This window comes from Suricata suricatta, chromosome 1 (genome assembly GCF_006229205.1).
Source record: "Suricata suricatta isolate VVHF042 chromosome 1, meerkat_22Aug2017_6uvM2_HiC, whole genome shotgun sequence".
NCBI lineage: Eukaryota > Metazoa > Chordata > Mammalia > Carnivora > Herpestidae > Suricata > Suricata suricatta.
The window spans coordinates 138,871,570-138,888,399 of NC_043700.1; the positions used below are offsets into that span (position 1 = coordinate 138,871,570).

The window sequence follows — 16,830 nt, forward strand, 5'->3', positions numbered from 1 at the left end:
CTTTAACTATACTTGCTAAAAGAAAAATCAACCTTAAATACAAAGAAATGGTGTCTCTTTATTTGCTATTGAAGTTCTTCTAAGAAAGCTAAATATATTTTAAAAGCACAATTCCATAGTCTAAAATTTTAATTCCAGAAGCAAAAAGAGAATTGACAAAATGTACTCTCATGCAAAGAACTGTCCACTTATCACCATTTGGAGAAAATAAGTCGTGTGTGTTGTATACACATAATACATGTGTTTGACTATCCCCAACTGGCCAAATTGCAGAAGATTAGGCTTTGAAAAGTGTTCCTAGAACATGGATTTATCCAGACACATTTGTATGTGAGTCTCTACATATTTTATATACCATAAGATTGGATATGAATATAAGACTATTCAAAGAGGGCTTTCAGTACATTTTTTTAGAACATTCTCTGAAGTACAAAGCTATAGAAAGCAATAATATTTTTATATATAATACAATATAGTGAAAATCATCATACCAGCTCTTTTAAAGTCTCCTTGCTCTGGGTGACTTCCCCTAATTCTTCCATCATTAATTCTTGCTTGGGTTTTTCAGCACTTTTCCTACAAAGCAAATTTTCCTCCTGTGAATTTTGAATTGTAGGTCCTGGGGCTAACTGATGAGATGTACTTATGATCACATTGGTTTTAGCTCTTACAGTGTAGGTTTCCTTGGGCTTTGCTCTTTTTTGGCAAAACTGAAAAGCATCTCGGAACGCTCGGTGAAAATTCTCATTGAAGAAACCATAAATAATGGGGTTGACACTGCTATTGCAAAAGGCCAGCCAGTGTGCAAATGGGTAGATGTAGATGTTGATGACCCGCAGTTCATTTGGAGACAGGTCAGCATAGTCTGAGAGCATCATTAGTGTCCACAGAGGCAGCCAGGAGAGAATAAAAAGCAGGGCCACGATCAGGAGCATCTTAATTACCTTCTGTTTCTTCTTGGACACCATGTGCCACTGCTCCTGGTTCTGTTTGCCAGTGTGGGGCACTGTCATCTTGAAGAGTGAAATTCCAATCCTTCCGTACATGATGACAATGAGGGACAGGGGAGCCAGGTAGATGTTGGCAAATAGCACAGTGGTGTAGATCTTCCTCATTTCCTGATTTGGCCAGTCTTCCCGGCACCAGTAGACTGGAATAGTTTTATTTTGGGAGTTGAGTCTCACTTGGTAATATTTTTCCTCTTGTACATGTAACATTATAGCAGATGGGGACATAATGGCAATGGCCAGGACCCAGATGATCACAATAATGACAAATGCTGTCTTGATAGTGAGCTTTGGCTTAAAAGGGTAGACAACACAGCGGAACCTGCAATCAAAGGCAAATAGTAGTGGGACACTGCCTCATAACTTCTGACCACGTTGTGAATTAAATTTAATTCTCCCACTCACATTCCCCTCAAAAGCCTAGAAAGTTACCATTAGTAGTAGAGAGGCATGCACTGATATTTTTGTAACTTATACAAATTTTAACTCAAAATGTGAACAAGTGGAATATCAGAAATTTTTAACCATAGAAGTGATAGTGGTAACTAGTATATATTGAACATGAATAGTTAGTATTTTGTTCCAGGCTCTTTTTCACTGGTCTGTGTTGATGGTCTTTAAGCTTCCCCATATACTGGCAAAATAGGCTTAGGAAAAGTAAAAAAAATCTTGCCCACAATTACACATGACTTAAAACAGGTAGTTTGGCTTCAGAGTCATATTGTTAAACTCTCCTTCATGACCTTCTGTGCTCCCCTCCCCCATTATCTGTGTGCTTGGCCAAATGAACATTAGCAAGATGACATAAACAGAAACTTGAGTGACGACACACAGGCACACAGCCAATCCACAGCTCCATGAGAAATGTTTAAGCATTCTTGTTTCAAGTCACTAAGTGTTTTGGTGGCTTGGTTCACAGCTATAGGAGTCTGAGAATTTCCATTATGAGTTCTGATTACTTGCTTTCCAGATGTTCTGTGCCCTCTGGTGAGCATGGAAATTCACTGTCAATATGTCAATTTCATCTTACTACAATTTTGGTATTGTGAGTCTTGATGTTATTCATGCTCATTATAATTATAAGCATACCATATGTAACTGTGTAATATTTTTCAAAGTATCACCTATTTAATCTTTGATTTTTGTGATGACTATAAAAAGGAAATATTATACAAATTACTTTTCAGATCTTCAGATAAGAAAAATTAACATTGAGTTGCTGCTGAGCCACATCTTCATATACTAATTAATTTGAACTTTGATTGCTCTGTTCTTCGTTGCTTGAGTAATGTCTGATGTCTTAACACCAAGTTTTCTTTTAGTGTTTAATGATGTTTGTTTATATTCAAGAGACAGAGAGAAAGAATGCAAGTGGGAGAGGTGCAGAGAGCCAGGGAGACAGAATTGGAAGCAAGCTCCAGGCTGTCAGTACAGAGCCTGATGGGAGGCTCAAACTCACAAACCATGAGATCATGAGCTGAAGTTGGATGCTTAACCAACTGAGCCATCCAGGCACCCCCTTTAGTTTTCTAATTAATGACTCCTTCCATCTACCTATTTTTAAATTATGGGTAACTTTATAGGTACAATTCTAGGTATTTTGTTCTTTTTTTGTAAACCAACTATTGGGTCCTCAAATATTTTTTTATTCATTCAAAAAAATATATATATAAATATGTTATATGTATGTGCATGTATATATATTCAGAGGGGCAAAAGATGAATAAGAAAGAAAATGCTCTCTGCCAGGAAATAGTCACTGAAAATATGCTAAAATCATGCTGGAGTTTAGACTTGGCCAGCACATTAGTCAGGCTTCTCTAGAGAAACAGAGCCAACAGTATCCATAAATATATAGATATTTATTTTAAAGGATTGGCTCATGCAGTTTGGGAAGTTGAGAAGACCCAAGATCTGCAGTTGGCAAAATGGAGACTCAGGAGAGCCAATGGTATAGTCCAGTTCACATCTGAGGACTTGAGAACAGGACAGCCACTAATATAAGTTTCAAAGCTATCAGGCTCACAGAAGAGCTAATGTTGCAGTTCATGTCTGAAGACAGAAAAAGACTGATGTCTCAGCTCTAAACATCAGGCACTTGCAGGCAGGTCAGCATTTTTGCTTCTTTGTTCTCTGCAGCCTTCAACTAATTGAATAAGAACCAACAATATTAGGGAGGGCCATCTCTTACTCAACCTATTGATTCAAATGTTAATCTCATCAAAAGTACCCTCAGAGACACACCCAGAATATTGTCTGACCAAATATCTGGGCACCATGTGGCACAGTCAAGTTCACACATAAAATTTATTACTACAACCAGTTAGCACCCAGAACTGATGGGATTTAAAGAGTGATTAGAGGGGTGCCTGGTGGCTCAGTTGGTTAAGCATCCAACTTTGGCTCAGGTCGTGATCTCCTGGTTTGTGAGTTTGAGCATAGGGGTCTGGGATAACAGCTTAGATCCTGGAGCCTGCTTTGAATTCTGGGTCTCCCTCTCAAAAATAAACAAACATTAAAAAAGAAAAGAGTGACTAGATAGAGGTAGGAGAGAGAAGGAAGGTTCAAGGACAGATTGGATGTGTGATGCTACTGTTCACTGATTTGGAAAAATGAGAAAAGAAACTGACTTTTTGTTTAGTTTTTTGGTACGAGACTGACAGAAAAGACAAGTTCAATTCTGGGTCTGTTTATTTTGAAGTGCTTGTTGTTGGATGTGCAAGCGAAGTTATCCAGGAGGTGTTTTAAATATACATATGAAATTTAGGAGAAAGACTTCATCTGGAGAAACAGGTTTGAGAGAGTTTTTACAGTTTGGCTTCCTCCAAGAACTGAGGCTGAGAAAGGCATTCAGATGCAAGTAGTTCAGATGGAGATGAAGGTGTGGTGGTTTCAATACATCCTCCAAATTCAATTCCCTTCTCCTTGAATATGGGCTGGTTTTAGTGACTCACTTCTAATGAATAGGATGTAGAAGTGATACTACGTGACCTTACTGGCACTCTCTTAGGACACACGTCCCTTAGGCTACATGTAAGAAGGTCAGCTACCTTGAAGCTGCCATGCTATAGAGCCCCTGTGGAGAAACCGGTAGGAGTAACGTGTCTGAGAAGACTCGGTTCTATCTACTAGCTGTTTAAGTCCCCCCAGTCTGGGCACCAACATAAGAGAGAGGTTTCATGGAGCTCCCCTCCCTGATGCCAAGTAGAGCAGAGACAAGGTATCCTTCTCTAATCAGGGAATCTGTCCATATCACAGATTCATGAACATCATAAGCCATTAAATAAGTGGTTTGTTTTGGGAAGTGACTAATGTTATATTACAATAAATAACTGAAACCACACAGAAATGATATATATATTGGAAGGCAGATAGCAAAGAAGTGTCACAGGTGACCATATTTTCATCACTTTTTCAAAGACCTAAAACATGACAGATAACTGCTGAAATTCTCTTGGTAGGTCTGCTCAATCCTAATCCTTTTCCATTTAACTCAGAATCCTGAAGTTGCTATGTATCCCTCCTGTCAAGGCTCCTGGGTGGCTCAGTTGGCTAAACATCCAACTTGAATTCAGGTCATCATCTCAAGGTTTGTGAGTTCAACTCCTACATTCTGCTATCCATCCGTGCAGAGCCTACTTCCTGCATGCACGTTCTCTAACTCTTCTATCTCAGAAATAAACATTGCTCTTTGTTTTAAAAAAATGTTTATTTTTACATCTCTATTTAGGAGGCATACTAGAAACTGTGAAAGAAGTTAAGGGATACTTAACACTAACTATAATGAAATAAACCTGATAAGCCCAAGTAGAAAATACAAAGGATATTACAGTTTTCTTATTCACTGTAAAGATGACATAAATAATTGTAAAATTAAAATATAGTATTACAAACACAACAAAATAATTTGGTAGTGGCACTATATAGTAATATAAAATAATAGTAGTAACAGGATATGGTAAATTTGGAAATAATTAGCTTCCAAATTTTAATGTAAAAAGAGATCTTTGGCATTTGGTGATTAGTATTATATAGAAATAATTAGCTTCCAAATTTTAATGTAAAAAGAGATCTTTGGCATTTGATGATTAGTATATATGATGTGTTCTTAAAAAGAGATTAATGTTGAAAATAGACTCTAAGTTGTTTTGCTTTTTTTTATGTCAACAATTCTATTGTATTTTTTAAACACTCTCTCATATACATATATGTACATGTGTGTTGCTGATTGTTTAGTTCCTTTTTTTACCTTTTCCTTGCCTGGGGGACACTGTTCAGTTTCCCTCTCAAGTATCCCTTAATTGTCACGACCTTAACAGATGCATAATCCTCTCAATCTAAATTGTTACAAAAGTTTAACTCCAACCCCTTTCTACCTGTTTTTCTGAAGTGAAAATCTAGTCATTATTCCTCTATGTATAAGATCCACAGACTTGTGTTTTGTCTTAGTGAGAGAAAATCTCAAGCAGGTTCCACACTCAGGATGGAGCATGACACAGGGCTCCATCCCAAGACCTTGGGATCATTAACTTGGAGTCAGAGGGTGAACTGACTGAGCACCCACGTACCCCAGGCCTATAGACTTTCTATGACCTAATGTGCTGTTCCATCCTCCCATGTTCTAGCTGGACCATCTCTATATACTTCTCTTGACAAGTATCCTCCTATTTCAAATGCCCTACCCTATTCCTGTCTTAAGAGATGCTCTTTCCTGTTTCTTTCCAAGGTAAATTTCTGACCCCTCGAAATTTAGACAGATAGGACCTTTTCTGTGAACCCAACACTCCCTGTCCTGAGCAGTAACTTGATCACTCTCTACCATAAGAATGGTACAAATGAGAGAGGATCATTTGTTATTGTCTACTTCTACTAGAATGTGGACTTCTTCACGAGGTATTTTGTCTAATTTGTTTTAGATGGTATACAACCGAGCCCATTACAGGCACAACTCAATAATACTGGATAAAATATCAGATTTATTCCACATTTTCACTGTTAGAAAATTCAATATTCTAGTGTAGAAACTATATAAACTATGCTGTTATAAACTTCAGGTTTGTGTCCCCCTGAAATTCATACCTTGAGTAAGGTTGAAACCCTATCCCTTAATGGGATGGTATTAGGAGCTGTGACCTTTAGGATGTAACAGGTAGAAGATGTAGAGGTAGACAAGATCAAGAGGATTGCATCCTCATGCTAGGATTAGTGACCTTTTATAAGAAGAGGAAGAGACTAGAGCTTGTGCTCTCCAAGGAGAAGATAACCTTCTGAAAGCCAGGAAAAGGTCTCTTACTCAATACAAAAGATACTGGCATCCTGACCTTGGACTGCCCAGCCTCCAGTGTTGTTTCAGCCACAAAGTCTATGGTATCTTGTTAGAGCAGCCCCAAATAAACAATTAGGGATGATATGTGTCTTATTTCTAAAATATGGAAATTTTAAGTAGTTTTATTGTTGAATCTTTAGTAGATAGATGCCTTGCTCTTAAAGTAGGAGATATTATGGATATGGTTTAGGGGAGATATAACCAAATTTAGTGGATTATAGATTTTTCTCTGGAATCACGCTTAGGGCTGACTTACCTATCCACAGCTATCGCAACTAAAGTAAAGACTGATGCTGCAACTGATATTCCCTGGATGAATCCACTGATCTTGCACATTGTGCTTCCAAAGGGCCATCCTGAAAGGGAAATTGAAATAGTCTTTGAAAAGATCATACATTTTTTTAAAATTTTACCAAAAATATGAACAGAAAAGCATGAAATCAATACTGATGCAACTTTTTCCTAAATGATATCCAGGAAACAATCAATATTTCCCATTATTTTCATTAATACCTCCAGAGCTCTGTTTTTAGCATACTACTAATAATGTCAGAACTTACATGGTAGTTACAACATTCTAGGCACCATGGTAAGTGCTTTGTGGCTATTAACTTATCTAATCCCCAAATAGACTTTTGAAGGCTTTATTCTCTTCTTCATGATAAAGACTAGGTAATAAACACACATATAACACATACCTTGAAACAGCTAGTTAGCAGCATGCTTAGGATTTCAACCCCAGTAGTATGGCTCCAGAGCCTAAACCATTAACCCTTATGCAATACGGCCCTTTCAGTAAATAAGACAGGAAGAATATTAGTTTTATAATTTGGAAATGTACCCCATAAATCATGAGGAATAGAAGTCATGTGTAGAATAAATAAAACTAATATGTATTCATATATAATGTAATGAGACAATTTACCTCAGAGGTACTTTGTTGAATGTTTGTGCTCTACATCCCCCCACCCTATCAAATTCATATATTGGAGCCTTAAGCACCAATGTATTTGAAAGTGGGGTCTCTGGAAAGTAATTATATTTAGATGATGCCACAAGGGTGGTGTCCACATGATGTGATTAGTGCCATTAGAAAATGAAGAAGAAAAAAGTTTTCTTCTCCATGAACATGCACTGAAGAAAGGCCATGTGAGCACACAGTAAGAAGGTAGCTGTATACAAACCAAAGAAAGGACCCTCACCAAGAACCTGACCATGCTTTTTGAATAGACAGAAAATAAATATATGTCCTTTGTTTAAGCCACCTAGTCTATGATATTTTGTTATGGTAGCCTGAGCTGATAGAACATATTTCAAGAATAAAGAGTACTTTGCAGGAATAAAAATAGTCTATTTGAATTACTTTCTAATTAAACCTCCTTTACTAGAACGTATATAAAAGAAATTAGTAAAATTATTATAACAGGTTGATATAAACACCCATCTGCTATTCTAAGAAAGTAATCATATTCTTCCACCAGCAAATATTCTAGTTTCCCAAAAGATAAATTTTAAAATTCTGATAAATGTGTAACACTCATGTTTTTTTAAATCCTGCATTTTTAAAAAATACTTGTACCTAATTTAAAATATTCCCAATAATCCAAGTATATATATATATTAAAAAAAATTTTGCCATCTATCCAGATCATCTTAAAATAGATACTTGAGTGACTCTCCTGAATAGAAACCAAAAGTGAACACATTTTTCCAGTCCTAAAATATGTTTGGCTCTTACAGTATTAAGGCAAAAAGGAGTGTGAATAGCCTTTGGTCAAAAATAGAACATATGATTTATCCCATCTCCCTCACTAAATTCCACTGAAATGAAAGCACCAGAGAAAAAAAGAACTCAAATACCCAGATAGAATATAAAGCTGGGAAAATAATACAACTGACTGAATTATGAATAAATAGAACAAAATGCCACTTGTTCTTCCCCCAGCTAGCAGAAGAATGGAGGTTACTCTCAGAGTGGTAAAAGCAGAGGGGTCTAGACTGAGTCACCAGGTGCAGATGGGGTGGGTACCACAGTGATGTGCAAGGATTAAGTGAAAATAGATGTTCTGTATGCAGGACTGCTGCCCAGAGACCCACCAGGCCCTGTAACACAGCAGCTGCTCTTCTGAATCCCATGGCAATAGATCAGAGAAGTTCCTTCTGGGGAATGTGAGCCTTCCAAGAACACTGATGTGCAGATTTTGACAGTTGTGGGTTTCCCAGGGAATGGGCCAGACTAATGAGGCTAAGAGTGGGCCTAACCTCAAACTTAAGGCATGCAGAGGTCCAAGGCAGCCACACCATGTGTCAGTCTGAAACACAAACAGCTAAGTAGCAACTAACAGAAGGGAAACCTTGAATATAAAAGTGACCAAAACAAATAGGAAAAATGAAACATAAGGAAAAAATATATGTCAACTTAGATGAAAAATGAAAAAATTATTACTTCAATCCTCTAGCTAGACTTACAAGGAGAAAGGCCACAAAATTACAAATGAGAAAGAAGAAACAACCAACACCACAGAAATACAATTTTAAGATATTATGAAAAACTGTATGCCAACGAATTGGACAATTTAGAAGAATTGGATAAATTCTCAGAAACATATAACCTACCAAAACTGAAACAGGAAGAAATAGAAAATTTGAACAGGCCAAATACCAATAAGGAAATTGAATCAGTAATCACAAAATTCTCAACAAAAGTCCAGGAATGGATGGCTTCAAGGTGAATTCTAACTAACATTTAAAGAAGAGTTAATACCTATTCCTCTCAAACTATTCCAAAAAATAGAAAAGAAAGGAAAACTTCCAAATTCATTCTATGAAGCCAGCATTACTCTGCAACTGAAAACTAGATAAAGATACCCAAAGAAGAGCACCACAGGTCAATATCTCTAATGAACATAGATGCAAAAGTCCTCAACAAAATACACCAAACTGAATCCAACAATAATTTAAAAAATTATTCACAGTGATCAAGTGGGATTTATTCCTGGGTTGCCAGGGTGGTTCAAGATTTGCTTATCAGTCAACATATGATACATTACATCAATAAAATAAAGAATAAGAATCATATGATCATTTCAGTAGATACAGAGCATTTGATAGCATTCAATATACATTCATGATAAAAACTCTCAACAAGTAGGTTTAGAGGGAACATATCTCCACATAAAAAGGACACATATGAAAAACCCACAGCTAATGTCATCCATAATGAGGAAAAACTGACAGCTTTTCCAAAGATCAGGAATAAGAAAAGGATGTTCCCTTTTACTTTATTGAACATAGTACTATAAGTCCTACCCATGGCAGGCAGACAAGAAAAATAAAAGGCATCCAAATCAGTAAGGAAGAAGTCAAACTTTCACTATTTGCAGATGACATGATACTCTACAGTGAAAACCTGAAAGACTGACAATAAAACTGCTAGAACTGATCAAAGAATTGCAGAATACAACATGGATGTATAGAATGTTGCATTTCTATACACTAATAATGAAGCAGCACAAAGAGAACTTAAGAAAACAATCCTATTCACAAGTGCACCAAAAATAACAAGATACCTAGGAAGAAAACTAACCTAAGAGGTGAAAGACCTATACTCTGAAAAGTATAAAACCCTGATGAAAGAAATTGAAGATAACACAAAGATATGGAAAGACATTCCATGCTCATGGGTTGGAAGAACAAATATTGTGAAAATTTCTATACTACCAAAGCAACTCACATGTTTAAGGCAATCCTTATCAAAATACCAATAGCATTTTTCCCCTAACTAGAACAAACAATCCTAGTATCTGTATGGAACCACAAAAGACCTCAAATAGCCAAAGCAAACTTGAAAAACAAAAGGAAAGCTGGAGGTATCACAATTTCAGACTTCAAATTATATTAAAAATGTGTAGTAATCAAAACAGTATTATACTGGCACAAAAGTAGAAACATGGGCCACTGAAACAAAATAGAAAACTCAGAATAAACCCACAATTCTGTGGTCAATTAATCTTCAACAAAGTAAAAAAGAATATCCGATGGGAAAAAAGTCTTTTCAACAAATGCTGTTAGGAAAATTGGACCGCTTTCTTATACCACACACAAAAATAAACTCAAAATTGATTAAATACCTATACTTGAGACCTGAAACCATGAAAATCCTGGAAGAGCAGATAGGTCTCCAGAGGTAAAGGAAATAAAAACAAAAATAAACTATTGGGACTTAATCAAAATAAAAAGCTTCTGCATAGCAGAGGAAACAACAAAACTAAATGACAACTTACTGAACAGGAGAAGATATTTGCAAATGACATATCCAATTAAATGCTAGTATTTAAAATATATAAAGAACTTATACAACTCAAAACCAGAAAACAAATGGGCAGATGACATGAACAGACATTTCTCCAAGGAAGATGGCCAACAGACACATGTAAAGATGCTCAATAATATCTCTCATCAGCAGGGAAATGCAAATAAAAAGTACAATGAAATATCACATCTGTCGGAATGGCTAAAACCAACAAACAAGAAACAAGAAGTATTGGCAAAGATGTGGAGAAAGCAGAACCTTTTTGTACTATTGGTGGGAATGTCAACTGTTTTCCAGAGTGCTGGAAAACTGTGTAGAGGTTCCTCAAAATGTTAAAAATTGAACTACTTTAAGATCCAGCAATCACACTACTGGGTATTTACCCAAACAATACAAAAGTGCTAATTTAAAGGGATACATGCACCCCTATGTTGACAGCACTATCTACAATAGCCAAGATATGTAGCAGCCCAAGTGTCCATTGATTGATGAATGGATAAAGATATGGTGTGAAACGTGCACACACACACACGATGGAATATTATTCAGCCACAAAAAAAAGAATGAAATCTTGCCATTTGCAACTACATGAGTGGACCTAGAGAGTAAAATTTTAAGTGAAGTAAGTCCACTAAAGAAAGAAATACAATATGATTTCACTCATATGTACAGTTTAAGAGACAAAACAAACTAGCACAGGAAAAAAGATAAGCCAAGAAACAGTCTCTTAACTATACAGAACAAACTGATGGTTTCCAGAGAGGAGGTGAGTGAAATAGGTGATGGGAATTAAGGAGTACACATGTTATCATTAGCACTGGGTGGTAGATGGAATTTTTGAATCACTATATTGTACAACTGAATATTGTACAACTGAATATAACCTGATAACTAACTGGAATTAAAATTAAAGCATAAAAAATAAACATCAGAGATATAGCCCATTTCATCAATGAAATGTGCATGATAGTATAGGAAACGCAGAAAATAAAAATAGGTCAAAGAATTTAAAATATGAGAACAGAAATGTAGAACTCAATATCTGGAAGAGATAATTGAGAAAGTCTTTGAAAAAAGATTAATAAGGAACATAAATGAGAAAGATGAAGAAACAAAAGGCAACCCAAAACTTCCAATGTGTGACTAAAATGAATTAAAAAAAATAAAATGGAAGAGAATTATACAGGAAAATCCCCCAGGATTAAGCAGCATTTTATTTTTGATAGAAAGGATACTGGTTTGTGTCCAGCACAATACATGAAAAATAAAAAGACCTATGGAAGGCATAATTGCCTGAAATTCAGAACACTAAGGATAAAGGGGAGCCCGAAATCTTCAGGAGAAAAAAAGAAAATGCAAATCATGATAAAAGAAATGAGAATCTAACATCATTAGATTTTTCGGCAGTAATATCAGGTTGCCCAGCAGTAACAATAGAGACAATTCTGGTAAAATCTTGAGGGGGAAAATGTCCAGCCTTAAATACTTCATATAGCTAACTATAGTCAGGTATGAGAGCAGAATAAAGATAATTGCAGACAAACAAGATGTCAATGTTTTTAATCTTAATGCACACTTTCTCAAGAAACTAATAGAGAAATAAACCAAGAAAGAAGTCATGGCTCTGGAAAACAGGGCAATGAGCACAAAGAGAGGTAAAGAGAAACCTTAGGGTCTAGTAAAGGGACATCCCAGACCAGTAGTGCTGAGCTCCATGCCTGAAGAGCAGTACGTGTGAATAGGAACAAAAGGGCAGAGAGCACCAACAGGGTATCTTTAGAAAGAAAGACATATTTCACAAGTTCCCTGACATGTCTGAAGGTATTAACAAGAAATTAACACTTGTAGAAGAGAAACTGAGGTTATATCACTTACAGGTGCACACCCCCAATGAAGCAAATCAAAATACAATACCCTTATTACATCCAAGAAAAAAGAAACTTATACAGTGCTCTTTCATATTGATATCAATAGTCTTTTCAATCAAAAATAGAACACTGCTTAATCCTGGGGAATTTTCTTGTATTCGCTTTCATGTTTCAGCAGAGCTAAGATACAAATAATAATAGGAACATATATTCTGCATACTGACTTAACTAAAAATTATAATAATGTTGAGGAAATGAGAGGAGACAAAGAATGTAAATGCGTATGTGTGTGTCTGTATAAATACATCTGCTGCATTGTGCACCGTTCTAGCCAGTCCTGTTGTCCCACCTCCACATTCAGCAGTATCTGGCAGTTACTGTGGATTTATGTTCTTTTGCTCTGTTGTCATTTCAGTGGAGTCTGCTGGGGGAAATGCCTCTTGTGGTAGAAGAGGCTTAGAAGAACTAAATCACATCTCCCACAGTGTGAAGATAATACCTTATAATGGAAACATGTTATTTAGAAACATGAGAGTAAATACCGAAAATAAAGGCAAGATGTTCAATGTGGATGCAAATGAGAATCAGGGATAAGGAAGGGTAATGTAACGGAAAAGTTTAGATAATAATTTCTTTATAAATATTTGTAGCGGGGGGGATACTGAGAACATTTCTTACTGGCAAAGTAAGTTTCTTGAGAGCAGTAACAATAATTTAAATCAATTATTTTGTTCTCTTTTTGCCCAGCCCAGGGTCTTAAAAATGTACATTCCTTTTTGTTAAAAATATTTTTTTCAAGAATGCATACCATAAAAAACACAATCTATGCAGTACAGATGCTAGAAGAGGCATTTTTAAACTCTCTCTGCTCCCACTGCAGACAAAGGAAGGCAACAGATGTCACCTCTAAAGAGAAACCTCTTGGGGCACCTGCGTGACTCAGTTGGTTAAGCAGCAGACTTGGGCTCAGGTTAGGATCTCACAGCTCAAAGGCTCCTGAGTTCGAGCCCTGCACTGGGCTCTGTGATAATGGCTCAGAGTCTAGAGCCTGCTTCTGAACCTGTCTTTCTCTCTCTCTGCCCCTCCCTTGCTCATGCGTGAGCACTCTTTCTCTTTCTCTCTCAAAACATTAAAAAAATTAAAAGAAAAGAGAAACCTCTTATTTTCAGTGCACTGATCTTCAATGAAGGGGTAGGAACTATGAAAGGGCTCATACTACTCTAAATATTTTTGATATGCCCCTATTGTATCATTTTTCCTCATACAGATCTAGAATATGAATATGTCTTGAGTACTGTTCACTCATTAATACAACAAATATTTATTAAGCAGGTACTATGTACCAAAATTGTTCTGGGAGCGGGAGACCTACTGTCCTGGCACTTCCAGAGTAGGTGACCTAGCGCTAGAGAAGTAGCACTACAGGCCAGAAGGACTCCAGGGCAGCACCCTGATACAGCATGATGTTACTCTGGTGCATATGTACATTACCACTCATGAAACCACCACTTTGTGCAGTGCACAGGACTGCTGCTCCGCCTCCGCTCAAAAACTACTAGAAATCTCCCTAGCTAACCACAAGAGGGCCTCAATAGCTCTTAGACCAAACACCTTGTATCAGTTGAAACCAGACTTTACCAGTTCCTTGAACTTTACAATATAGAATATTCTCAATATTTTTACTACGTTCTCTGTGCCCTGAACTGTATTAAGCAACTTTAAAGTCAACAGTAAAAAAATGTTAGCTCTCTTTCTCTGATGACTTTCAATGAACTCTATAAAAATGACAGTTTCTACTCTTCGTTTCTGTCACTTGCTTTATTTTTACCCATAATTCCTATTATTCTTTGCCTACTTATCCTACATGTTTGTTTATTGCCTTTCTCCTCCTTTAGTTCTTGGAACTCCATAAATATTTGCAAATAAATGGATGACCGTGCCATGGGTGCAGGAATATGGGACAAACACTTCCTCATCTCATCCTTGTATGGTACACGAGCCAACATACCTGCTATAATATTGTCCAGGAGCGTGACAGGCATACAAAATATGCCAACCAGTAAATCACTAATTGCCAGGTTCAAAATAAAGAGATTAGTGACTGTGTGCATATGCCTGTTCCTCATTACAGTAAAGCAAACCACTGTATTTCCCACCATGCACAGGAAGAAGATCAGAAAGTAGGAAATAATGAAGACTGCTGCGACTTGAGGCTGGTGAAGATAGTAGTTCACATAGGTAATATTGATATCTGAGTATAGGTGATACTTTGTGTCATTGACACTCCAAATGTAATGCCAGTTTTCTGAAGAGTTTGAGTCCCATTTCTCACTCATGATGAACCTGAACAAAGGAGAGCTGGAAAAGAAAAAACATAATTAGAAACCAGTAGAACAGACGTTCTGTGCCAGAGTTTAGGAGGAGCACTTAAAAAAATTTTTTTAGGTTTATTTATTTATGAGAGATAGAGATAGCATGAGGGCGATGGGGCAGAGAGAGAGAGGGAGACACAGAACCCAAAGCAGGCTCCAGGCTCTGAGCTATCAGCACAGGGCTTGAACTCATGACCTGAGCCAAAGTCGGACACTTAACTGACTGAGCCTCCTGGGCACCCCAGGAGGAACACTTTTAAAATGCTATGAAATTTTGATTGTCCTTCTATAATAATCCACTAATGTTGCATGGGACTGAGTTATAGATCATTCAAATTATTAGGATTTTTACCAAGAGATTTGAAATTTCCACTTTGTGTCCTAAATAATTAATATTATTTTTTATTTCTTCAATATGTTCTATATTTCACTTTTTCATAATACCTCATACTCATTGGCAAAGTTTTAAGAGAAACTCTATAAAGGAAACCTTCCAAAACTTCCCTTTTATCCTGTCTTTAGGTATCATAACCTGTCAAAACCTACTTGTTCCTTTAAGGCTAACTTATAGGTTTTTAGCTTTCATGGCAATTGAAACTAGATGTGGTATCTATATCTTAAAAACTCCCATTGAAATAAGTTTCTTATATATTCCTTATTCTGACTTGACTGTTAATCGAATATTCTTTTTATATACTTCTCTATGCAGAGATAGCCACTATAATGAGAACTTCTAAAAAGAAGTCCATATAATTGCCTTGATTTTACTTAACATAATTTCATTCACATAATACGTATTTTTATTTAGAATCAATATATATTCAGGTAGATATTTCAGTCAACCTTGTGTATCAGAAGTCCTCAAGAACATGCCCAGGTTTGGTGATTTACTAGAAGAATTCAGAGAACATAGCATATAGTGTATTCACAGCTAATATTTATTACAGCAAAAGGATACAACACAAAATAAGCAAATAATAAGGCATATAAGGTAATATCTGCAGGAAACCAGTAACTAGCTCCTAAGAGTCTCTCTCAATGGAGTCACACAGTGAGATAATTCCTCCAGCAAGGAGTTTGGCAACACATATGAAGTGTTGTCCACCAGGGAAGCTCATTAGACACTCAGTGTCCTAGGTTTTTAATTGGAGAATAGTCACACAGTACTTTCCTCTAATCAGTATCAAAATTTCAGACTCCCAGATGGAAAGTAGATGTGCAGCATAAACGATGTCTGTACAAACAGATTAGGCATAATGGGTCGCTCTTGTCATTTATGGACTCTTTCTATCAGTATAGGGAACTGTCTCCAGGTTAAGTTCCCAGACTTTAACCAAAGGCAGACCTCGCAAGCAGTCCTTTCTAACTCTTTTCTGCACACTTTGTAAATTGGTTGGACAGAAGGTTATATGTGCCCTTAAAGGGAAATACATTTGATAGTATACTTACACAGTTGAGCTTCCATATTCTTTTTTTGGGAGGAAGGGGGAAGTAATTTCATGGACTTTGAACTGGTGAGACAATCAGACCCCAATTTACATTAATGACCTCAATATCACTCTGCATGTTTCAGTCATTCACCAACTACATATTTGTATCATTTTAGGGGAGCATGTTTATTCTTGTAAATACTGCATAAAGCTTACGATATGTAGTATTCATTTCAGACACTCAACTTTGAATAGTTTTATCTATTTTCGGTACAGGGAACAGTAAACAAGGTAAGTTTCTATAAAACAAGTATATAAACATAAGTCAATAAAAGGGAATCATTTTTCTCCAATATTTTGCCACTTCACTTCTTCCCTTTCCTCTAATTTTTAAAGTTCGTCTCTGCGTTTCTATGTTTCATGTCCCTAAGTCAAAATAAAAATGAAAATTGAAAAGAAAGTGAACATGGGTTGGGGTGAGGGTTAGGAGAGAAGAAAAAGAATGGAATTTGAGT

The 16,830-nt window shown here is 36.5% G+C and overlaps 1 protein-coding gene across 1 annotated transcript in view; it reads right to left on the reverse strand.

The window, feature by feature from the left end:
* Positions 1-435: 435 nt before the first annotated feature.
* Positions 436-16,830, reverse strand: part of NPFFR2 (neuropeptide FF receptor 2) — a 68,740-nt gene continuing 52,345 nt past the window's right edge. Inside the window, exons 2-4 of the mRNA XM_029930148.1 lie at positions 14,522-14,871; positions 6,590-6,689; positions 436-1,329 (exon numbers count right to left, since the gene is read on the reverse strand). Of these exons, the coding sequence (XP_029786008.1) occupies positions 486-1,329; positions 6,590-6,689; positions 14,522-14,849 (1,272 nt within the window). The 5' untranslated portion in view covers positions 14,850-14,871 and the 3' untranslated portion in view covers positions 436-485. The remainder of the gene's footprint in view (positions 1,330-6,589; positions 6,690-14,521; positions 14,872-16,830) is intronic.